The sequence below is a fragment of the Trachemys scripta genome, chromosome 7, assembly GCF_013100865.1.
Source record: "Trachemys scripta elegans isolate TJP31775 chromosome 7, CAS_Tse_1.0, whole genome shotgun sequence".
Classification (NCBI taxonomy): domain Eukaryota; kingdom Metazoa; phylum Chordata; order Testudines; family Emydidae; genus Trachemys; species Trachemys scripta.
Window position 1 is genome coordinate 69,869,848 of NC_048304.1, and position 26,522 is coordinate 69,896,369.

Here is a 26,522-nt window from a genome sequence, read left to right on the forward strand (position 1 = left end):
CTCAGCTCTGCTGCACTGCATCCAGGTACACAGGAAACAACCCCTCCCCTGCTAAAGCCCTGGGAACTTTTGAATTCCCATTTCCTGTTTGATCAGCATTGGGAGCATGCCAGCTTGAGCACAGCCGATCATGGAGACTACACGCCCCAAACGCGCTCCAGCCTGGTCTGCACAGGAAGTGATGGATCTCATTATTGTGTGGGGAGAAGAGTCTGTGCAGGTAGAGTTCTGATCCAGCAGAAGAAACACTAACATCTATGCAAAGATTGCTCGTAGAATGAAGGAGAAGGGCTACACGAGGGACACACAGCAGTGCCATGTGAAAATAAAAGAACTTCGCAAAGCATACCAGAAGGCAAGGGAGGTGAATAGTCATTCTGGTGCTGAACCCCACACATGCCAGTACTACAACGTGCTGCATGTGACTCTCAGTGGTGACCCTGCCAGCACCCCCACAAGCAATGTGGACACCTCACAGGTGTGTGAGTCTAGGGACAACAAGGAGGATTATATGGTGGATGAGGAGGAGGATAATGGGAAACCGGTGAGCGGTGGATCCATTCTCCCCGAGAATCCCCATTCTCCCAGAGAAAATATTTTTAACCCTGGAGCCCTGTGGATTGCAGGACATCACGGTGGCCGACTGTGATGCTGGGGAAGGCACCTCTGGTGAGTATACAGTTAAAATGAAAGTCCAGTTAAACTTTAGTGGGCACACACATTCAGTGGCATTGCATGTTTTCTGTGAAGAAAAAGCAAGGTGCTGTGGCTCTCTGCTTACAAGAGGCCGCTCCAGCTATGCAGAGGGTGGCCCCCAGAAAAACTGTTTATGTGAACTGGGATAGCCTGGGCATCCTCCATGGATATCACTAGGAAACTTTCATGGAGGTACTCTGCAATTCTTTGCAGAAGGTTTCTGGGCAGAGCAGTCTTATTTCTTCCACCATGGTAGGACACTTTCCCATACAACTCCTGAATTAATTCTGAATTAATTCATCATTGCGGTACACAGCATAGCAGCATAAGGAAAAGGCCTATACCCACACACTTGCAGCATCTCTTTCCTTTCCACCTCTATTACCCTCAGGAGACTGATATCAGATAGGGCCACCTAGGGGAAACAGGGAAAGTTCTCATTAAAAGAAGGTGGGGGGAGAAAGGGCATGTGGACCCTCTCCCCCCAGCCCCTCACATTCTGGATTGCCAAACCACTCAGCTGCTAATGTGCCTTTACTGTGCTCAGCATGGGTCGGCAAGTAGTTTTAAAGTGGCTGATAGGGGACTGGGGCCCCACATGAGAGAGTCCGCAATTTGGGAGTGAAAACGTTCCCCCCACCCGCCCTGTTCATAAACAGCTTCCCGTGGTGCTATGGAGAAGGGTCATTGTTCAACTAGCTACCTGTGCTCCCAACATGAGCCTGACATAAGAAAAGTGCGGTCAACCATGACCTGGGGGGTAGGGGGGTGGCTACTTCCCATAGCTGCAGCAGCAAAAAAGCACAGTAAATGGTTACGGATTCTGATTATGTTATGGCTTGCATCTGGTGTAATAAGGGTATTTTTTTTATGGAAACATTTTATTCATGTACAATGGCTCCTTTATATTTTCCCCTGACTGACAGCTGGAAATGTGTCCTTCGGTGGGTCATCAATACCTGAAAGCAGACTTTCGGTGATTAGAAGCAGGAGAAAGAGAGAACGTGGGAGGACATGTTCACTGAGATAATGAACGCCTCAGAGCTGACAGTGTGGAGGATTTCCACTGTCCAAGAAGTTAGACATGGACATGGAGAGCAGGAAAACTTCCAATGAGCGAGAGTGTACGGTGCAGGATGAGATGCTTTGGATTATGAGGGACCAAGCAGACATATTGAGGCTGGTTGAATTGCAGGAACAGAAGCAGGAAGATAAAGTCCCTCTGCAGACCCTGGTGGACAGCCAGCCACGCAGAATCACCCTCCCCGAAGTGTTCCATGAGATGTGGGTGAAAAGTCCATTATTCCTTTCACTTAACTCGAGGGGGAGGGTAAAAGGAACAGAAGGCACCCATTCACAGACCTTTGATGGTCTGGAATGCGGCGTTATGTTACATAGCTGAAAATGTTTCTCCCATTCCAACTTTACAACCCCTTTTCCCTAAGGTTACCTTTTTTCTGTTCTCCCTCTTTACTTATGTTTTTTAAATAAAGTAAATGGATTCGAGAAATAAATGCTCTTTGAGTAGAAGTGGTGGGCTTGGGTGGGGGGTTGGCTTTACAGGGACAGTGGTACAAGCCAAGTGAAGGTTTGGGAAAGCACAATGCAGACAAGCAGCTCACATTACTCATTATTGAAACGGCTCATTATTGATACGGCTTTTCAAAGCCTCGTGGATACGCAGTGTCCCTTGCTGTGCACTTCTTATTGCCCTGGTGTCTGGTTGCTCAAAAATGGCTGCCATATGATCTGTCTCAACTGCCCACCCCTGCGGAAAATTTCCCCCCTTTTTACCCCACAGATATTATAGAGCACATAGCAGGCAGCTATAACCATGGGGATGTTCTCCTCACTAAGGGCCAACCTTCTTAGTAGACTTCTCCAGTGCCCTTTCAAATGACCAAAGGCACATTCAACCACCATTCTACACTTGATGAGCCTATAGTTGAACCATTCCTTACTGCTGTCCAGATGGCTGGTGTATGGCTTCATGTGCCATGGGAGCAAGGGGTAGGCTGGGTCCCCCAGGATAACTATAGGCATCTAAATGTCGTCAATGTCTGGAAAGAAAGTCCCAGATTGCAGCTTTTTGAACAGACCCAAGTTCCTAAAGATGCGTGTCATGAACTTTTTCCAACCATCCTATGTTGATGTCAATGAAACATCCCCTGTGATCTACCAGTGCTTGCAACACCATTGAAAAGTATCCCTTTTGGTTTATGTACTCTTTGGCAAGGTGATCTGGAGCCAAGATGGGGATATATGTGCCATCTATTGCCCCACCGCAATTAGGGAACCGCATCATGGCAAAATCATCCAGTATGTCCTGCACATTTCCCAGACTCACTACCCTTCTTAGCAGAAGTTGATTAATGGCCCTGCATACTTGGAGCACAGCAGCTCCCACAGTTGATTTACCTACTCTAAATTCATTCCCCACTGATCGGTAACTGTCTGGTGTTGCAAGCTTCCAAACAGTGATCGCCACTCGCTTCTCCATTGTCAGAGCAGCTCTCCTTTTTGTATTGCTGAACTGCAGGGGAGGGGAAAGCTCTGCACAAAGCTCCTGGAAGGTGGCTTTCTGCATTCAAAAGTTCTGCAGCCACTGCTCATCATCCCATACCTGCAAACCAATGTGGTCCCACCAGTCAGTGCTTATTACACGGGACCAGAAATGGCTCTCAACAGATTGCGGCTGCTCTGTGACTGCCATCAATAACTCTGAATTCCCTCCCCCCCAATGGCTTGCAGTAGGAGTGCTTGCAGGACATCTCTCTGTTCTATGTGGCAGACCCTACTTTGGCTCTGGAAATACTGCAGGAGAAGGCATGAGGTGTTTGAGATGCTCACAGCAAGAGTGCACAGCTGAGCAGGCTCCATGCTTCTGGGGTTAGGGCGTACTCACGGCAGTTTTAAGGTGTGAAAACCACTGGGTTGTTTGCCATTGATGTGAGGGAGGGAGGACAGTGCATCATGGGATGCTGACACAATGTTCCCATTCTCTCCTGCGACAATGTTTTGGTCCCATGAGGCATTGCACAAACTTCCCAAAACACACTGCAGCAAATTGCACTTTGGGATAGCTACCCACGATGCACTACTTTGTGCATCAAAGCAGGTGCTGCTAGTGAAGACGCACTCCATCAAGACAATGAGCATGGTGTGGCCATGCACAATCAACTTCGTTAATTCGGGGGCTTGAGGTCAAATTAAAGTCAACTTAATTTTGTAGTGTACATAAGCCCTCAGACTCTCCGCTGCCCCTTCCCTTGCAAGTACTTTCCCAAACAACAGTGGGGGGTTACTCACAGTTCCTTCACTGCAGGGCCAGTCTCTGCCCTGGTTCCAGTGAATCCCCCAACAGCCTCTGAGGCTCCCTGATTGATGAAAGCCCCAGCTGGCTCTCAGCAGCAGATTCTGGTATGGGCAGAGCTCCACACCAGCCATCTCACTCCTTTTCCCAAAATGGAGTCCACTGCCTGCTCTCCCTGCAATGCCTGGAAGAGCAAGTCTCTCACTCTTCCCCAAGGCATCATGGGAGTTGTAGTCTCTAATGATAGATTGCTGCACACAGGATCTTCCCAACTGGAACCCTCCCAATAAAGTTCAGAGGCCCCTCTCGCAAAGGGTGCCTACATAGGGTATGTACTCTGGTGTACACACCCTTCAGGGGTGACTTTACTCGCCTCAGCCATGGCTCACCATCTACATTGCTGTTTATACTCATGCAAGGCGGGACTATGCATGTATGGACATAAGAAGCATTTATCCTGGGGTGTGAGTGGCAGCTCACGTAGCTGTAACAGTGCTAGCTGTACTCTAGCTAGCTTGCTAAAAATAGAAGTAAGAATGGGTGTGACAGGGTGCTCAGCAGGAACGGCTGAGCCAGCCCTCTGTCACTCCAGCTCCAATTAAAGGAGGCAAATTGCGGCTGGTTGGGGGATCCTGTGGCTGATTGGCAAAGGAGAAACAGCTGCCAGCCTGATTAGCCTGGGGCTATACACAGGCCCAGAGGGAGAAAGTAAAAGGGGGAAGATAGGGAAGGAAAGGAGTGGAGTATAGTATAGTATAGTAGTGCTGCCTTCCTGGCCCCAGAGACTAAGAAGTCCTCAAGGCTGGAACACCCAAACTTTATTAGTGCCATCCCACCATGTAAATAAACTACCCTTAGAGGATCTGTATTGTCCTACCCAAGTACACTTCAGTTAATAGCTTGTGCAATGAACTTGGAGGGGTGGGTATATAAGGGATTGAGTCCAACCCACAACTCCCTGCATCTTTCTTTCTATCCTAAAATCTTATTCCATGTGTGTGCTGGGCAGGACTGCTGCCAGTGAAACTCGGAATGGAATAGCATTTACCCTGCAGATTTTTGAAATCCAAGCAGAAACCTTTGAAGAAGACGTAAAAGTCATTAGTTCTGAACAGCGTGTGAAAGCTGGTGATTAAATCTTATGCAAAACGCAGACTGTGCTTTAAAATATATCAGGTATCTAAATTCGGAAGGAACAAAAACAATCCCCCAGAAGCTACAGAATGTCTTGAAACTACAAAGGGAAATCAGGCTGATCGGCCCTATGCTAGAGAGCTGAATGCTGATACAGTCTATTTCAAATGCTGAATAGGTTTCAGGAGAATTTAACTTCCTCACAGTAACTATAGCTGAGAGGGGGGAAGAGAAAAGAAATACACCTCTACCCCTATATAACGCTGTCCTCAGGAGCCACCTTTTTATAGGTGAAACTGCGTTATATCGAACTTGCTTTGATCTGCCGGAGTGCACAGCCCCACCCCCACGGAGCACTGCTTTACCGCATTATATCCGAATTCGTGTTCTATCGGGTCGTGTTCTATCGGGGTAGAGGTGTACTTTATGCAGAGATGAGGGCCAAAGAGTGGTTTTATGAACACAAGGCTTCCCAATGGCAAAAGAGGGGGAGTTATTTTGCTGTTGTGTGACATCTGCAGCCATCCAGGGTAGGAATGGTTGTAGGAAGCCAAACCACAAAGAAGTTAGACTTTATCAGTGGAAACACAGGGCTTTGTTTTAAAAGGTTATTAAGCAGAGTTTAAATTTCATTTCATGTGTCTAGGATTCTAAGTCAGCGGTGCTCTAACATTTTAAAACTATAATTTTAATTAGTCTGTTGCACTCCATGTAATACAATGGCAGCAAGGTTATCTACACACTCCTGCTTTCTTTGCTAGGCGAAGCACGTGGCTTGTGGCTCATGAGTAACAGCGTAGCTGGGAGACTTGACACTAAAGCGGGCTTTGAATGGACTTTGGCTTAGGTCCCTCACAAAAACTGGAGATAGATAACAAATGGGAATTGTCAGGGATGCCATAATTGTTAGAACAATGATAAATGAGCCTGAATAAAGGAAGCTGACTCCAGCAATATTCCATCAACTGCTGCCTCTGTTTTAAACTGCTTTTAATTAGCAGGACACATGCAAATGAATCCAGATTATAAACCACAAGTCCTATAAAAAGAAAACTACGCTTCTGCCCACCTGCCCTACTTACTAGAGATGGTGTAAGACTATTATTTTTCATATATTTCAGTGCATGCTAAATCTTATTTGCAGTGTGAATGTTATAGCTATCTTAAAATTTAAGACAGATATCTCTTTCTTTGCAAATCAGGTTGCCGCCCTCCCAACCCTTTTCAAATGGTGCTTATGCTTTTCTTTTAAGGAAGCTGATAGGAAATATGGAAACTTCTATCACTATTCAGCCATAATATTGTCCCTCCTCTACCATGGGGATACCCAAATAACAGTTTGAAGGCCAAGTGCAGCCTACAGTAGCCTAAAAAGCACACAATGGCTGTCTGCTAGCGTCCGTGTTTGTGTGTTTATATATATGTCAGATTGGCAACATGGTCAGTGGAGATTGACTTTTATAGACAAGAGCCTTGTTCTCTAGGGCCTTGTTTTATATTTTCCTTGATGTGAACAGATTCTGTTAATATATCACACAAATTACTGTATAAGCACAAGCAAATACTATCATTCAAAACGACATGGTTCTGTATGTTTGTGATCAGTGTGTGTGTTTGTGTGTGTGTGTGTGTATATATATATATATATATTTTCCATGCATATTAAGTGTAGCCTTGTATCTCCTGGAAAGTTACCGTGGTGTTGCAAATTTTGGATGCTGGTGTGCTATGCCAAGAGCTGTTAGGAAAAAATGTCACTGCCCTGTAAGCAGTTTAGATTTTGCAGTAGGGGGAGGGCTGAACTCCATGAATGATACTCCTTCACAGATCTGCTGCAAGTAGAGAACTGTACATCAGTAGACATAATTTTGCTTTACAGCTGTTTTTTGGGTCCTATGATAAGAGCGGTTGCCTTAAATGAACAACTTTGAGAAGACTAACTTGGTTTAAATCATAGAATCTAAATACCAGAGATGGAATAGACCAATAAGTTATCCAGTCCTCTTCCCTTCTCATGCAGGTTTGTTTCTAATAGTACATTTGTTTCAAGTGTTCTGTCAAGCCTAATTTATATGTGTTAAGCAATAGGGTTCCCCCACCTCCTCCTGTGGCAGATGAAGAGTGGGTTTACTTTGTGGTTAAGGTAGTAGACTGGGACTCAGACTTGAGTTGAATTCCTGATTCTGCCCCAGAGTTCCTATATGAATTTGAGCTAGTCCTTTAATCTCTCTGTGCCTTAGATCCACAGCTGTAAAATGAGAATAGTAATACTCCCCATTTCAGTAATTATCTATTGTGTCGATTTAGATTTTAAGCTCTTTTAGTTAGGGACTCTCTCTTTTGCTGGTTGAAAATTTTCAACTGAAAAATTGTCATGTGAAAAAAAGGGGCTTTGTTGAAAACATTTTTTTGGGGCGGGGGCAGGAAAAGTGTCCTAATTGATGGGAAATCTCAAAACAAAAATTAAAAAAAAATCATTTAATTTTTTTGAACTATAACCATACCTTACAGACAACTATTTCTTGATTGCCAAAGCAGACAAATTCAGCCTGTGCAGGTAAAGCAGTGAAGGAAATTTCACTTCTAGAATCCCTGTTCAGCTCTTAAGTACTTACGTGGCCCCTCTGTAGTATTTGAGCACCTCCTCACAGTCGCTAATGTAGTTTTCCTCACAAGAGTGTTGTGAAGTTAGGAAGAACTTAATTTATCTGACTCTGTTCCCCATCTGTTACATAGGGGGTAAAGTGACTTGGCCAGGGTCACAAAGGAGAGTGGAACAAGGAATTGAACCCAGTCCTAAGTGAGTGCCTCACCATTGGCCGAGCTTTTCTCTCTTAGTCTTAGAATTGATCTTATTTTTGGGTCTAAAAGACTAGAGCCTTCTCTTAACTTGACTTGCAGGCTGCAAATACTTTGAGGCAAGAATTCCATTTTCACAGTGTCAGACTTTCTGAGTTACTTATTTCTTTTGCTGCCCACTCATCACGTTGTCTTTTTGAATGCTGCTCTTGGAGAAACTACAAAGCTTTCTGATCAGATTGCATGGTGAAACCTATCTCCAGCTTTATGAAGAGTATTACTGATGTTGGTTTGGGGGCAGATTTGCAGGGGAGGCACTTCTACCTACAGTCTAAATTTTACCTCTAGAAGTGAAAAAGCTGTTTTGCTTGTTCTAAAGAAAAAATAAACTAAAGGCATATGGTGTTCAAGCTGAATTGACTTAAAATTGGACATGCTGTGGAGGGGCTGTCCAGCTATTGCTGATGTATAAAATTGTCAAATTGGTAGATTATGCTATAGTCTTTCAGCCTGATAGATGGATGTGTGTATCATTATTAGTGCTGCGCCAACTGATAAATTATACTGATCTGTTTGAGAGAGTTTAAGTATCTGGTGCCTGTGGGGCTGGAAGAGACCTACAGCTTTGAAAAAAGAGAGCAATTTCTAAAGACATCCTCTAGAGATGAAGATTTTGATTAATATGGCTGTATATTAAAGTTGTGCCTATGAGAAATATATCAATAGGCCAGAGACGCAGGAAACCTAAAGTAACACAAAAAGAGTATGCACACTCCAAAGGGGTCTATTTTGTGCTGTGAACCTGCTAAATTCACAAATAAGCAGCAGGAGTCTCAGAACAGCAGTGAGATTTGACTTCTTCCAGCTACCACACTAATTAGGTGCTAGGATACTAATCAGGATGATGCCTGTTTACAACAATGTTTTAAATGGGGTTACCTTTTATTTGCTCTCACAGATGTATGAGATTGATAGCACTGTTGAAAGCCAGGTATAATGCGTACAGCCCACCCCTATTTATCATCACAGCTCTGTCAGGAAAGCTTCCATCATGCTCTGCAACATGCTACAACAAATGTGATTATTTCTATTACATTAGCATCTAGAGGCACAAACTGAGCATTATAGAAAATGCTATCCCTGCCACATAATACTGACAGTCTAAGTAGAGCATGCCAAGTATGAGGGCTCAGTCCTACCTTTTAGCTCTCCTTTACTTTGTGGATTTAACTTTCTAGCACAGTTTCATCTATATTTGTTTCTGAACCTGAGCAAGTTGCTTAATAAGCCCTTTCCATGTTTGTTTTGGTGGCTATTACAGGTAATGACAGACGTGTGCAGTGGCTGCATGGGAGTGATGGTGAGATCTGGGTCTGGATTATGGGAGACTCCCCAGGTGACAAGCCATATGAACAGATTTCTGAGGAACTAATGGCAGAACAAGCCAGGCAACAAGCACAGAAGGAGGCAGAAGAACTATGGTGAGATTTTATGACTCTGAATTGATGGCCCATTTGACACAATGACACAACTATTGGAAAAACTGGAATAAAAAAAATCCATATTTTTTTCATTTATTTAGAATTCTTTAGTGAAAAATGCCCCTTTCAAACCAATGTCAACTACTTCTGGTGGTAGGAGTGATGTTGAGATTAGGCTGGGTCTGATCATGATCTAAACTATTTACCTGCTCAGTTGGATTGTTTTTTAGTTTGCAATCTGCTCTTGGATGACAAATCAGAAATAGCTGCTGTAGTCAGGGATACAAATTTCTGACTGAAGTTTGGCACATAAAGCCTATTACTGAGTGGCTTATTTGCATGTTAGTATAATTGACTCAGGAAAGTGCCATTAACTGTATTTCCAATGGAGCCTATGACAGCTTTGGAATTGGTCAGAGGGTGTGTTGATGCCCAATGGCATTGAGAGATGAGGCCCCATGCAGATCTTGCTCTGTGGTAATGCTCTGAACAGGGATTGGAACAACGTGGTGTTGTTTCATATTTATTCTTTTTATTAGATTTTCTTAGTTAAAGTCAAAATATGCTATTTCTGAATGTGGATGCTGCATATTTAACTTGGGATTCAGACATCAATCTGTGCTCAGCCTTTTACATTGTCACCAGTAATAAAGATTTTGCCACTGGAATTTAGCAGATAGCTTTGTTGATGTGTGAGGCAGAATAGATTTCAGATCACTATCCCATTGCTGCTTTGGCTTTGCATTGCTGACAAGAAATATCTGGTTTTCATCAGGAAAGGAAATAGCTATGGTCTGAACCAAAGACATCCATTGAACGAATTTCTGATTTTAGAAGGTGATATTTTTAGTCACTTTCCAAGACTGAAAATGTCTGTCCCTTGGGTGTGTGCTTGCAATTAGGCTTATTGTACTTCACTTGTTAAATACATTTTAAATTCTTTTTTCCATGTGTATTTTCCTAGACTCTTACATGAACCAGTTAGTATCACTGATAGTAAGAAGAATCTAGGCTTGTTTACTCAATAATAGTTTTTTCTCACTTCCTAGAGACTAGTCTCTAACTTTTTTGTTTTTTCAAATTCTTTTCTGAAGGACGCAAAAAGAGGCTGAAATTACAAAGAAATTCCGGGATGCTATGGCTAAGGAGAAAGCCAAAATAGTGGCAGAAAAATGGAAAATAGAAACAGAAGATCGCAAAGCAGCCAAACTGATGGAGGAAAAAATTCAGGAGGAATTAAAGGTTTGCTTGCAATCATCTTTAGCCTTCATATTCATTTTTCCTATATAGATTCACAACTCTTGTCACCTGTAAGCATTACAATCTTTTCTAATGGAATGTATAAATAGAACCATTGTATTCATTAGAACAGCTGGGTGAATAACTTTAAATGTGTTGCATATCACATTCAGAAATGTCACAACAGTGATTGCATAGGGTATTCAGCTAACAAATTCACGGAATTGGTTATAGATGCTGGATAAATAATAATAATAGGAGGGGAAAAACATACTTGAATAACTTTTTTTGAAGATGTTAGAATTCGTTAAAAACATTCTGTGAATATTTGATAAGTAATTGGTGTATTTATTTAATCTCAAAATGCTTTCACTATTTTTTTCTTTAATCTAATGAGAAGCTGATCCTGCTCCAATTAAATTAATGGGGAAAACTGCAATTGATTCTGATTGAAGAAGGCTGTTTGACTAATTTTAGTTGTATTTTTCTATAACATCTTTCACGTGGTCAGTTCTTAATGGTCGTTTAACTCTTAGGGCACATCTGCGCTGCAGCTATGCTACTACAATGCTATAGTGTAGACTCATCAATGCAGGGGGTTTTCTGTTGATTAAGTTAATTCATCTCTCTGAGAGACGATAGTTAGGTCAAGAGAAGAATTCTTCCATTAATGTAGCTGTATCTACTCTGAGAATTAGATTATCCTAACTACACTGCTTGGGGCATGAAATTTTTCATAGCCCTGAGCAACATAGCTAGGTTGATCTAATTTTTAAGCATACATGAGGTTTTAGTCTTTATCTCCTATTTTGTATTTATTTAATGTAGTTTTTTTCTTTGATCCCATTTCTCACGAAAAAGAGTTACATCCTCACTCATTCATAAGTAAACATGGTAGAGAAGGACTTGGTTGAAAATATACCTGGCTTTTGCCTGCAGATAAATTCACCACATTCATTCCTTTTGGAGATAGGGCTGATGTGTGTATTGTGGGAGTGCAGGAGTGGCAGGTAATATCGTCTGCTTGAGGATCCACAAGGAAACCCTTTGGAACTCAGGAAATCTGCATACAGCAGCTGCCTGGCACATGGCTCTCATCTCCTCTTAGCATTGACACCTTGGTTATGCTCTCCCCCTCCCTGGGACTGTCCACAAGTCCCCATCTCCTGCAATGTGAAGAAACCATTGAGAGGGTTAATGCTCCTCACTATGCTACTCAGTGCGGGTCCAAGGGCCGAAACATTCAGCTTTAACTCATGCAGTGATTTTTCTCATCAGTTATGGTCCTTTCCATTAAGGAAGGTGTGATGTAAATTGATGGTATCAAGACTCCTCTACTCATTGCCAGGCCAGATCACTAATTTCAGCTGGTCAGCTTGTGTAGTGTTGGGTGGGGGAGCCGCTAGTGGGTATGTGGAGTGTATCCTGTAGCCTCTTTTCACAAGGTCACTGATAATTTTGGTGCAATTAACTTGAATTTACACCTGTACTTACCTTGAAAGAGGAGAGACTTGGGCCCTTGGATCTTTTGTTAATGTTTAATAATGAAACTATAACTTTCAGGTGGCTTTATTAAAGCATGTACTGTAAGCAGAATAACTCTTTGTGCAGCTCCACCTCTGCGTCTCAGAAAGCAAAGCCCTATTGAACTAAGACCCATATGGCCTTGCCCACATCTCAAGTTGCCACTCAAGCTACTCTGGCAGCTTCTAGAATAGCATTGCACTTTGCTCAAATATAATGGAATGAAGCTCTTCAAACTTAGTGCTGCTCTTGTATATCAAAGAGGCCCATTGCAAAGCAGGGTAGCAAGTAGCCTCATGACAGCTTCATTGGTCAGCCAACATAGCTACATGCATTTAGGAAAAATTAATTATTCTATTAGAAGCTTTTGGTACAATTTTAAAGTAATAGTGCCAGATTCTGCCCTCGCTTAAATTGATGTAAATCTGAAGGCAGTGAGGTGATTGGCCCTCGCTCCCACAATTCTTCTGGGAGCTGTGGGGTATCCCACACTCCGTAACAACAATTGCGCAACATGCTATGAGGCTGGAAGCACTGCAAGACTTACATTGGAATAACTAGGGCGAGAACTTGCCCCTGATGCCTTTAGCTTACAGTGGGAAAAGTGTTTTTGGTTTTATTTACTGTCCCATAACTCAAAAACATTTGAAGGGATTTTGTTTAAAATTAAACAAAGCAAAATTACTTTAAACCGGAAACCTACTGCAAAAGAAAATGTTCAGCCCCAAAGGTGAATACTTCAGTTTGTGAAGAATGAGGTTATGGATGAAAATGCTTTTGCAATAGTAGCTTATTGTAGGTGCTACTAGCACCAACTATAAGTTATAGCATGCAGTTCTATTAACTTGAGGCCCCAATCTTGCAGTCAGATGTGCACCTTGCTAACATTGGCAGGTGAATTAACTTCGGTGGGCTCTGCATTGTCACAGTGTTCAGCCTGCATGGATCTGATTGCAGGATTGGCACCCTGTAATATAACAAATCATTGCTCCCTAGACATTTATAAAGCATCTCATCAATCCCTAATCTGATTTTCTTTTAAGAGTAACACTTATGTCTAGTTTTATAGGTTTGCTTAAAAACAATAAAGACACTTAAATGACTCTACTGCCTCACCAGATGGCAATCCTGGTCAGTTGTTAAGCTTTATGTTCTCTGGCATGTCCAGATCTTAACTTCCACTCCATTTATTCCTTTTGCAACCACCAAATTCAATATTTACACGAAGTCCATTTAGCAATAATAAAATTGAAAAGTAGGAAAGTGGCACTTAGCATTAAAAAAATATTGCTTTACTTATCTCTAACTAAATGAAGCAAATTTGGAAAAAAAAAACAGACTGCAGTGAAAAAGGTGAATTGGTTAATAATCATAGAATATTAGGGTTGGAAGAGACCTCAGGAGGTCATCTAGTCCAATTCCCTGCTCAAAGCAGGACCAACACGAACTAAATAACCTCAGTCAGGCTTTGTCAAGCCTTAAAAACCTCTAAGGATGGAGATTCCACCACCTCCCTAGATAACCCATTCCAGTGCTTCACCACCCTCCTAGTAAAATAGTGTTTCCTAATATCCAACCTAGACCTCCCCCACTGCAACTTGAGACCATTGCTCCTTGTTCTGTCATCTTCCACCACTGAGAACAGCTGAGCTCCATCCTCTTTGGAACCCCCCTTCAGGTAGTTGAAGGCTGCTATCAAATCCCCCCTCACTCTTGTCTTCTGCAGACTAAATAACCCCAGTTCCCTCAGCCTCTCCTCATATGTCATTTGCCCCAGCCCCCTAATCATTTTCATTGCCCTCCGCTGGACTCTCTCCAATTTGTCCACATCCCTTCTGTAGTGGGGGGACCAAAACTGGATGCAATACTCCAGGTGTGGCTTCACCAATGCCGAATAGAGGGGAATAATCACTTCCCTCGATCTGCTGGCACTGCTCTTATTAATACAGCCGAATATGCCATTGGCCTTCTTGGCAACAAGGGCACACTGCTGACTCATATCCAGCTTCTCATCCACCGTAATCCCCAGGTCCTTTTCTGCAGAACTGCTGCTTAGCCAGTTGGTCCCCAGCCTGTAGCAGTGCCTGGGATTCTTCCTTGCTAAGTGCAGGACTCTGCACTTGTCCTTGTTGAACCTCATCAGATTTCTTTTGGCCCAATCCTCCAATTTGTGTAGGTCACTCTGGACCCTATCCCTACCCCCCAGCATATCTACCTCCCCCCCCACTTTAGTGTGATCTGCGAACTTGCTGAGGATGCAATTCATCCCATCAACCAGATCATTAATAAATCTATTCATGTTTGACTGTAATCAGTGAAATCCTGAAGAAATGTGCCTTTCATGAATGATTCAGGGGATGGAATGAGATGCAGATTGGTTAACAAGCCCACTTTAACAAGTTTAAAATATTTAACACCTCATTAATCATCCTTCTGTGATGATGACCAGACCATATTTAAAACAGTCTCTGAAAAGGGGAATAAAAACCCAAATGCCATTAAAGTTCCATCATCATGAAGCATTTTGATCTGGGAAATTAAAGCTTGCAGTCCATTTTGCTGATGTGTTTAATTTCAAACCATCTTGCATCACAATTCCCCCTTTTCAGTTAGCTTTTATTCCTCTTGGCATATCATGGGACTCTAAAGTTGGCTGGACTAGATAAATTAGATTTTCACTTATCACAGTGAGTGATGATCCCTGTTTTCCTTTTGCCGATACTAATCTTGCCTTTCTTGGTGCTGCTTAAGCAGAGATGCATTTAATTTATGATGCCAGAGTCTAAGTGTTGACTTCTTTATTTTTGCAACTTAACGACAGCTACTCTTTTATACACCTTTTGCAATGGACAAATAAGCGGGCCAATTACTGGCATTAATCTTATGCTAATTCACAAAGCTATGAGAGCATGGGCACCATTTTTTTTTTACTGTGATCAGTTGCTGCTGCTGTTTTTTGTTTTTGAAGAATGTTGCATAACAAGCGCATTGGCCCAAATGAAAGATGTGAGTTTCAGCCATCCAGGTGAGAGCAGAATTCTTCAGCTACACTTTAGAAATAACAGTGGTATGATTCTTTTAATGACGTCATCTGCTCCCCATTCCACAAGGAAATCTTAAGTTGTCATGCAGCCAGTTCACTCCCATTGAGGTGCCTGCCAGGAAGAATATCAACACAGCTGATTGCAAAACTAGATTGGGTTTTTTGTTATGAAATGTTTGCAAAATGAAATGCATATTAACCAAAAATGTCAACTTTTTAAAAAAGCATTTAAAAACAGGTGGGTGATGGGACTTTAAATTTTATGGGATGAGTTTGATGCTGAAGAGCTAGGTATTCTGTGAGATCGTCATACTTGGATCACTGCTGAACAACTCAGGGCTTGTCTGTATAAGTCCATACAAGTCTGGGGCTGGGTGCTAAACATTCCCTAATGTGCTTTGATTTACTCTGCTTTGAAACAGGAGTAGATCAGAGCACACTAGGGAGTTTCTAGTGTGTAGTAGCAGAGTCCACATGGCCAGATAGTGTGTGGCATGCTAGTACAAGGTAGACTTACACCTCATTTCACTGCTCACTAACTGTTTGTATAGACAAGCCCTAACTCGTGATTTGAACCAAAACTATTCAGGGAAGAAGAGAAAGTTAATTAAGGCATTTCCCATTCAGGAAAGCATCTCTACTCAGGACAGCATTTAGAGTAAGGTATGTGCTTAAATAACATTGAAATCAGTGGGATGTGAAGCGTGTGCCTAAGTTCTTTCCTGAATCAAGACCTGACAAACTAGGGGCATGATTCTGCAGATACTGAATACCAGCCGCAGAGTTTAGCAATGAGTAGTCGCATTGAATTGTATGTCACTATTCATGGTACAATCACTATGGGTGCAATACTGTAAGGGGTTAAGCACTCTCTGACCTGATCCAGTGAAGCAATTAAACTCACTCTTACTTTGAAACATGAGAAGGGTCCCACTGATGTAATGTGGACTACTCACTTTTTTAAAGTTAAGCACGTGCTCAGGGGCTTTGCTGGGTAAGGCCAGAGTGCTCGGTGCCTGCAGCATTAAGCTCTACACCCAGTAATTATTATATGTAGGTGTGATGCTGGCAGACTCGGTGTTAGCTCATGCCAAGGCTCCAGGCCTCACTGAACACTTACAAAGGCACAGTTGGAAACCAGTCTTGTTTACCTGTGTGTTAGCATCATCAAAATAGACATTAGATGTTAAGTTGATTAGAGTATGCCCACACCTTGAAGACTGCGTGCATATGTGGTCGCCCCATCTCAAAAAAGAGATATTGGAATTGGAAAAGGTTCAGAAAAGGGCAACAAAAATGATTAGGGGTATAGAATGGCTTCCGTATGAGGAGCGATTAATAAGACTGGGACTTTTCAGCTTGGAAAAGAGGCGACTATGGGGGGATACGATAGAGGTCTATAAAATCATGAATAGAGAAAGTAAATAAGGAAGTGTTATTTATTCCTTCTCATAATATAAGAACAAGGGGCCACCAAATAAAATTAATTGGTAGCAAGTTTAAAAACAAACACAAGAAAGTATTTTTTCATGCAACACACTGTCAGACTCTGGAACTCCTTGCCAGAGGGTGTTGTGAAGGCCAATACTATAACGGGGTTCAAAAGGGAGCTAGATAGATTCATGGAAGATAGGTCCATCAATGGCTATTAGCCAGGATGGGCAGGAATGGTGCCTTAGTCTCTGTTTGCTAGAAACTGGGATTGGGTGACAGGGCATGGATTACTTGATGATAAAACTGTCTGTTCATTCCCTTTTGGGCCACCTGCCATTGGCCACTGTCAGAGGACAAGACACTGGGCTTGATGGACCTTTGGTATGACCCAGTATGACCGTTCTAATATTATGTTCAAAGACAGAACTCACTTGTTATGTTGCCCGCTTTAATCTGTAAATAACTCTTATTCCTTTTTCCTAACTAATAAACCTTTAGTTTTATTACAGGATTGGCTTCCAGCGTTGTCTTTGGTGTGAGATCTAAGGTACAAATTGATCTACGGTAAGTGCCTGGTCTCTTAGGACTGGGAGCAATCTGAATATTTTGTGATTTTTGGAGTATGTGACCATTTATCACTAAGTCTAGTTTTCCTGGGTGGCAAGATAAACTGGAGTTTAACCATCTAAGGGGATGATTTATGACTCCATTATAAGACTAAATTGTGACTTTCAAAGTACTACATTTGTTACTGGGTTGGTGAAACATACAGCCAGTTTGGGGTGTCTGCCCTATTTTTTGACCATCTGCCCTGAGGTTGGCACTCTGAGTCGTGAGCCACTCCAGACAGTGAGACAGTAGGATTCCGACATATGACAAGTAACTTATTGCTGGGGCCAGGGATCAAATTTATCCATGATGTAACTCTGTTGAACTAAGTGGGTTCACCAGGGATGATTTCGGTGTGCTCTCTCTTAATCACAGTAATTTAGTAATACCTACCTAATAGTTCTGATCAATAACTCTGAGCACAAAGAGAAGAAAATCTTAGTGCTTATTTTGTTCTTTAAGGAAGACCTTTTTCATCCAACTGCCTTTTTAGCTGTGACAAAAGTTAGTGAGCTGTCTAGTTTCTGCTGGGCAACACTGAGGGTATCCCTATCCTGTATTTGGGAAAGTTTTTGATATTTCATCATTAGAAAAGTAATATTTTCCTCATTGAGCCCAATAATGGTTGTGCTAACTGGTTATCTTTATTTAGGATATTTGCCAAGAAGTAGCATCTAGGTCTGATATTTTCCACAGGCAAGTAGATTTACAGGACACATTTGAGCCACTAGTGAAAAGAATAACTTGCATTTCATATAGCTCCTTACGTGCTGAAGGAATCCCAGTATACAAAGATAACTACCACCAGTGATATGTAGCCACTTCTTGGGTGAAACACAGCAGGCTAGATTCTCAGCTGCTGTAAATCTGAGGATTTAAAGCTCATGATTTGGCCTTATAATATGGAACAGACTGCCTCGGGAGGTTATAGAAGCCACTTCACTGGAGGTTTTCAAAAGGAGGTTGGACAGCCATCTGTCTTGGATAGTTTATACACAACAAATCCTGCATCTTGGCCCTTGTGGTCCCTTCTAACCCTGTGATTCTAGCAACTGTAAACAGTTCATAGGAACATTACCCCACCATTTAGAACATGAAGCAAAGTACTGTCTCCAGTGAAACTTGAGGGGAATATAGGTAGGCAAAATATAATAACTTTGCTCTCTTAGCTAAATCCCAATGCAAATAAATTCCTAAAAAAGGTGCTATAGGATCTTTCATAATCAAAAATGGTCATGAGATGTAAAACTGAGATCCTCTTTAGGGAAGGGCAGGACCTCAGTGCACCATAACACCATGCTGGAGCACCGACTTTGTTGACACAGAGACGGTCTGCACTGGAGAATTTATACCACGTGTAATTAAAACTGTAGGCCATGTGTAACTGGCACACTCTGGCACATCTGCATAAGCAATCCTGCCTCACTTGTTTTTATCCCCTCATACACACACCACAGGATAATACAATAATGAAAGTACACTCTGTTTGCGACCATGGTGGGAGGAGCAATGGTAACTTGAGCTACTTTGCAAGTGCTTCTCATCTGCGCTAGCACTATAACATTAGAAACTGACCTGAGCTAAGAATGAATATTATTTAGACTTGGTTGCAGCAGGGCTAACATCATCATTGCAAAACAGTTTTACAGTATAGCAAGTTTGCCTCTTGGGTTGCTAGCATTATTTAGTACACACATTTTCCAGTAGAGAGGAGGCCAGAGCAAATATAGCTACCTACTGAATTACCAGCATAATTTGTTGCAGCACATGGGTGTTTCTTGGCTATTTGCAACCAAGTACTACTTAAATATTGACTCAGCACCTTCCTGGTTAGCTTGTAAGTTATGGCGGGATCACAGCAGAAGGTGCTGTTTTTACCATCAATCAGCCAGTGACATATGGGTAGTGTGGATTATTACAGCTGCTTGTAGCTTCCACCTCTGACAAACAAAACAAAGCTTCTTCCATGCTTGAAAAGGGTGGTTTTTGTTTGTTGATTTGTTTTTTAAAGTAACTTTATCACCAGGCAAGATTTCCCCCAGCACACAGAGTTCTGCTCTGGATTCTATTGTTTTCTTAGCTACTTTAATCTCTTTCCAAACAGCATCAACAACAAACAAATCCCCTCCCATAAAATCCCTGGGTGATACAAGAGGGCTGTTGGGGGAATCTGTTTGTCCTTTGCACATGGAGCTGTTTGGGGTGTTAAATGGAGATAATACTTACATCCCATGGCTATCTTGCTCAGTAGAAGGCTGGCAGTGGATTTATTGGTCTTATTGAATGTCCAGGAGCCAGGTGGGCACAAGTCCGTCTGTGGCTAAAGGCCCCTCCCCCAGCCTTGCAGGAGGGACCACTGGACCCGGTTCCAACTAAACATGGGGTACAACTAAAAAATAACAAGGCAAGGAATGGAGGTCACAGGTTCAGAACTAGGGATCCAGAGGGGAACACCAAGCAAAGAACCCCGGACAGTGCCCACTGCTACTTAAAACAGTCTAGGGAGCCAGTGGATGCTGACCAGAGGAACTCTGCCCGGATGCATGAGACCAGGGAGGAACGGAAATAGGCCTCACAGTCGCAGAGGTTGACGAGGAGGTCTCACGACTTTGTGGGGCCACAGACAGGGTGTGAATATATGAAGAGATGTGGGAAAAGTGCAGCCAGAACCTCAACAGGAGGTTCTGGAGGAACAGAAAAAGGGGCTGAAACCTAGCGCATTTGAGATAGGCATGCACCAGGGTCTCCCTCACCCCAAAAAGGAGCAAGCATCGGGGATGGGAGTGAACCGAGTCACGTACACACCCGTGCTCATGGCTCCACGAAGGAGCCGTTAACCGATATCCCCGGCGGGCTGTGGGACCAAGGTGGAATAGAGGCTGGCCCACCGGGGTTCCTCACCCTCTACAGATGGTAGATAGTCCCACCACTTGGTAGCAGGGCAGGACACAAGGATGAGGAAGTAAAGCGTATGGAGCACGAACTTGTAAAGTTGTTCCCTTGGCGTGGTTTGGAAGTGAACTGGCTGCAGGAGACACAGTCGGCTCAGGTTATGGAAGGGAGAGGTCTGAGGGGCTCACGGAACAGGGGCCCAGTGAAAAGTCCGGAAGGCCTGGGGTGAGGGGTGGACCCGCTCAAGGAAAACCCAAGAGCATTGTGTCTGACAGAGTAGGTGGGAGGGAAAGACAGTTCATTGCAGAGACTGCAGTGAGAGAGGTGGGGTTAGAAATGAATAGATACTCTATTATTAACATAGTAAATGTATTCTAAAGTGTAGTGTCAAGTTGGCTGGAGTAGCTCATGAGTGTGAGTGCCAACCTCAGGGCAGCTTGTCAAGAAGCAGGGCATAAACCCCAAGCTGGCAGTTAGAGTTCACTAACCAAATAATGAGTGTGAACTTCTCAAGCACTATAGCAGCCTAACCATGGACTCATAGACAGTCCTCTTGGGTACTCCCATCTATCTTGCCACCCAGGCAAATTTGCCTTTGTGATAGGTGGTCCCGTACCTCAAGAATCACGACCATATTCAAGTTACTCCATGTCCCAAAGGGCCAGTCACTTACCCCAGGTCAATTGCACCTCATATCCCACACCAAAGACAAGGTTTGTAGCCAATCCTGTAATAAACTAACTAAAGATTTATTAACTAAAAATAGAAATGAGTTATTTACCAGGTTAAAACTGGTAAACATACCCACAAAAATGAGTTACAGACTTAGGTTCCAAAATGTAATAAAAGCTGCTTGATATGCAAGCTTTCTGTGCCCTTTAGAGCTAAGCAGATTGGGGATACCTTGCTTATGCTTGCAAATATTATCTTCTCCAAATTCCAAGCAGCATAGTGATAACAATGTCTTCTCAATGGGGATTTTTATTGCCTTCACCCAGCATTCAAGCTGTGATGGGATGAGTGCTTGTGCATGTCCCCTCTTTGTGGGCATGAAGGAAGCAATCAACTAAGTTTTTGTTCACTGATGTTCCATAATGGATTGTCTGGTGTGTATGGGCCTTCTTTTGTTGGGGAGAAGTTGATTCCTCTTGTGGTAAGGTAGTATTTCACACTTGGTAATGCTTCTCTCCTCACTATGTGGGTTTACAGTTTTAGCAAACACTTTTATAGTTACAGAGAAATTACTTAGGCTATGTCTACACTACATCATTTATGCTTCTAGTGAAGATGCTCTAAGCCTACAAGAGAGCTCACCCATCTGCTTAATATCTACTGCCTCCATGAGAGGCAGTAGCTGTGTTGCTGTCTACACTAGTGCTTAGGTAAATATAATTTATGGCGCTCAGGAGTGTGGATTATTCAATATTTGAGGCTCTATCTTAGAACATGGGATAAAGATATTATAAGTAAGATTAATACCTATGGTAAGCTTAATAGTGTCACCTGTAGTATAGAACTTTCCTTTTTTAAGGGGTTCTAGGATGGTCTATTTGTTGTTCCTATATGTGATGGTTTTGGTGCTGTTATGTGCTTCAAAGGCACATCATTATTAACATCCATTATTTCAGCGGGGAGGACTTCAGTTTTGGTTCATTATGAACAACAAGCATTTAAAAATAAAGGGCTAGATCCTCAGTTGGTATGGCTCCATTGACAGTGTTGTCAGATGTTGCTAGATGTTCTGCTGTGTGTCTGTGTTCTCCCTGTGTGCTGTCCCAGCTCTGCGCAGACAGTTGGCACAGCAGACCTTGAGGGAACTGCCCAATGACCACAAGATCCCTTAAGGTACAAAGACACCCAGCTAGGTTTATTGTCAATGAGGCACTGTCCTAGTATCCCACAGACTCCACAGGACCACTAACACCTGTATGCCCATTACAATGGACACAGCTCAGTGAATGGCAGGACTTTCCATTCTCCCCCCATCCCAGGTTAGTCAAGGACACTCCCTCTGAGACTCCATTTTCTACATCGATGGAAACAAGTTATGTACTGCTCCTCTGATGTAGTTATTTGACACCCTCTGAAGTAGCCAGTTACCACCATCACCTTGTACATCTCTATCCATCACACTGTCATTCTGACCTTATTTTTAGGGTGGGTCAGTGTGTTCCTGTTCTCTTTAGGGAATGTGTTGGTATTAAGGTGTTCTGGTGCCTCCCTTCTGGAGTGTGTTTGCGAGAGTGCTCTGTGCCTAGCACCTCTTAGGAATGTTTGATTCTGAAATATCAGCCCTGTTCTTGCCAGACTCTGTGAGCTTGCAAACTGGCAGAGTCTGACTTCTGCTCACTTTGCTTCTTTGCTTTATACACTGGTCTACAGTTTTTGAGAAGTCGTCTGCTTCAGAGATAAAATGTGCTATTTATTATGTATTTTGATGTGCTGAATTCAAATATGACAGTTAAAACAACTGATTGGCTTCTGTTTCTAAGATATTTAAGTTTTTACATTTTATGTCTATGTATATTGTGTAGATAGTAGAGTTTTAATAATAAATTGTAAACCTAGGTCTTTTCATGTGTTTATGGTTGCTTTACATGATAATATTTCACCTGTCCTGTTTATGTAACACTTTAAAAATCAGCAATTTTATATAAATAAAATTTATTATGAAACAAAAGGCAAAAAACTATTCTGTACATAGTTTAGTCCTATTCAGTGTCTACTCGGCCCTTCTTGGCTTGTCTCTTGTATTCATTAAATGGAGCATCTCTTGTCACTGTCCAGCAATAGTCTGCAAGCATTGATGGGCTCCATTTGCCCTGATAGCGTTTCTCCATTGTCGCAATGTCCTGGTGAAATCGCTCGCTGTGCTTGTCTCCCACTGCTCCGCAGTTCGGTGGAAAAAAATCTAGATGAGAGTGCAAAACATTATCTTTAGTGACATGTTGCAACCAAAGCTTTTGTATGCCTTGAGGAGGTTTTCCACCAACAAGTTGTCTGCCTTGTTGTTTCCGAGAAAATTTATTGCCACTAACTGGAAGGCTTTCCATGCTGTCTTTTCCTTGCCACGCAGTGCATGGTCAAATGCATCATCTTGAAGAAGGTCACGAATCTGAGGACCAACAAAGACACCTTCCTTTATCTTAGCTTCACTTAACCTTGGAAATTTTCCACGGAGATACTTGAAAGCTGCTTGTGTTTTGTCAATGGCCTTGACAAAGTTCTTCATCAGACCCAGCTTGATGTGTAAGGGTGGTAACAAAATCTTCCTTGATTCAACAAGTGGTGGATGCTGAACACTTTTCCTCCCAGGCTCCAATGACTGTCGGAGTGGCCAGTCTTTCTTGAAGTAATGGGAATCTCTTGCACGACTATCCCATTCACAGAGAAAACAGCAGTACTTTATATATCCAGTCTGCAGACCAAGCAAGAGAGCAACAACCTTCAAATCGCCACAGAGCTGCCACTGATGTTGGTCATAGTTTATGCACCTCAAAAGTTGTTTCATGTTGTCATAGGTTTCCTTCATATGGATTCCATGACCAACTGGAATTGATGGCAAAACATTGCCATTATGCAGTAAAACAGCTTTAAGACTCGTCTTTGATGAATCAGTGAACACTCTCCCCTCATCTGGATTGTGAACGATGTTGAGGGCTGCCATCATACCATCGATGTTGTTGCAGGCTACAAGATCACCTTCCATGAAGAAGAATGGGACAAGATCCTTTTGACGGTCACGGAACATGGAAACCCTAACATCACCTGCCAGGAGATTCCACTGCTGTAATCTGGAGCCCAACAGCTCTGCCTTACTCTTGGGTAGTTCCAAATCCCTGACAAGGTCATTCAGTTCACCTTGTGTTATGAGGTGTGGTTCAGAGGAGGAGGATGGGAGAAAATGTGGGTCCTGTGACATTGATGGTTCAGGACCAGAAGTTTCTTCCTCTTCTTCTTCCTCGTCTGACTCAAGTGAGAATGATTCTGGTGTATCAGGGAACCGGCAGTCCTTCTCCGTGGGGTACTGGGCGTATAGCTGATGGAATGTTTGGATAATGCACAGTCCACTTTTTCTTCTTTGACACACCTTTCCCAACTGGAGGCACCATGCAGAAGTAACAATTGCTGGTATGATCTGTTGGCTCTCTCCAAATCTGGCACTGCAAAAGGCATAGATTTCCTTTTCCTGTTCAACCACTGGCGAAGATTTGTTGCACAACTGTTGCAGCATATGTGTGGGGCCCACCTCTTGTCCTGATCTCCAATTTTGCAGCCAAAATAAAGGTGATAGGCTTTCTTAACCATAGTGGTTATACTGCACTTTTGTGATGCAAAAGTCACTTCACCACAAACATAGCAGACGTTATCTGCACTGTTCACACAAGTATGAGGCATCTCTGCTCACTTTGGCTAAACAAAAATGTGTCCCTTTGCAAAATCAAACACTGACAAATAAGACAGCACGACACTGTATGATTTCTAGAGTTGATATAGGGCAATTTGTTCAGCAGAGTGATGTAAGCTTCGTTATGATTGCATCATCCATGACTTCTAGGAATAACATGATGCAATTCATATCATGTATGACGCAATACCAGCTTCAGATTGCATCATTCATTGTTTTGCCTAAAAAGCAAGTACTGTCCAAACCCAGTCATAGATTTATTCATAGATCCAGTCAAAGATGTATTTTAGTCATTTCTGGTTTAAATTGAGATCCCTTCCCTTTATAACTCACTCATCCTCCGCCATTCCCAAGTCAAGGGTCGTATATACTGACCCAATAGCATATCTTGAAAACTAGAGCCAACCAACAATTTTAAGCATCATTTTCGTTCTCAGTGACCCAGAATTAGTAAAGTTTGACTACATTTATTTCAGAAGCATTTTGGCTGTAGAGCAGTGATATCAGCAAAGCTTGATCACTACTTTAGTTCAGGCCTTACGTCTCACAACAGGCCTCTGATACAAGCTCTTATGTTTCAGGCTTTCTTTCTACTACAGACAGCCAGGGCCGGCGCTTCCATTTAGGCGACCTAGGTGGTTGCTTAGGGTGCCAAGATTTGGGGGGGCGGCAATTCGGCAGCAGGGGGTCCTTCCGCGCTCCAGGTCTTTGGCGGCAATTCTGCGGCGGGTCCTTCACTCGCTCTGGGACCCACCGCCGAAGTGCCCCGAAGACCGGGAGCACAGAAGGACCCCCCCGCCGCAGAATTGCCGACGAGGCCGGGGGGCGCGGAAGGCCCCCCGCCTACAGCGCCAAAAACCCTGGCACCGCTCCTGCAGACAGCAATGGGGATGCTTTGACTTACACCATCTGAGAATCTGACCCATTAAAAGTTTTCAGACCACCTGCAAAAGTGCCTGAGTTGTTGCAGAAAGTAGAGACTTGTATCTGCTCCACTTTTCCATCCCCTGAGGATGATAATTGCTTTCAATTAGTAAATTGCTTACTTTTTTCAATCACTTTGAAATGTCAATGGACATAAACCCTTATTCAGCCAGCTGACAGAGCTCTACCACCAAGCAAACCATTCCTGAGAAACCCAAGACACCTGGCCTTGTTTATTCACACTAATACTGTTGTTTCTCCATCCTTTCTAATAAAAGCGTCATTTTTCCTTAAGTATACCTTTTTAGTGTGTTCCATAGCTCGGAACAACCAAACAGCCCTGCTCTCTATGACTTCTTCTGATCCTCACTGAGATCATAAAGGTCACAAATGACACACTAATACTGCTTGCTTTGAAGAGTCTCCTTCGGGGGGGGGGGGGAAAATCAGTTCCTCAGCTCTTAGTGGCAAAAATACTCCCCTACTCACAAACAATTTATAAGGTGGCAAAGAAAGTGAGTAAGAAAAGTTGCTCTGAGGTGGGAAGCAATGTAATCCTTGGAAACAAAGTTGTTTTATATGTCCCAAAGGAAGCCCCCTCCAGTCAGCTGCTACTCCTCTTATGGGTGGCAAGCCATGCAATGATCTGTTGCTGTGAGACCAACATGTATGGAATGGCTGCAGCAGCTGTTTGCCTGACTCTCTCCTGCCTGAAAGTAGAAAAGATAGGACAGGCAGCCTTCTTAGGAACCAGATTAGATGTGTGAATAGCTCTTCTTTTTTTCAGGATATTATCGTAACAAAAATTTTATTTATGGAACGGTGGATGAATGAATAAATAACACCTGGTACTTGTATATCACCTTTCAACCAAGGATCAGATGGTTAAATTATGACAAGGATCAAATAATTAAATTAAATTATGACAGAAGTAACAAAACTATGACTAAGACAACTTCAGCCCAGATCTTGCAGACATTTCTGCTTACCTTTTATCCATGTGAGTAGTACCACTGAGCATTGACT

At 42.8% G+C, this 26,522-nt stretch overlaps 1 protein-coding gene across 1 annotated transcript in view; it reads left to right on the top strand.

Moving 5' to 3' along the window:
• SH2D4B (SH2 domain containing 4B) overlaps positions 1-26,522 on the top strand; it is a 109,208-nt gene that overhangs the window by 14,303 nt on the left and 68,383 nt on the right. The window contains exons 2-3 of the mRNA XM_034776436.1: positions 9,264-9,423; positions 10,518-10,665. Coding sequence (XP_034632327.1) covers positions 9,264-9,423; positions 10,518-10,665 — 308 coding nt within the window. The remainder of the gene's footprint in view (positions 1-9,263; positions 9,424-10,517; positions 10,666-26,522) is intronic.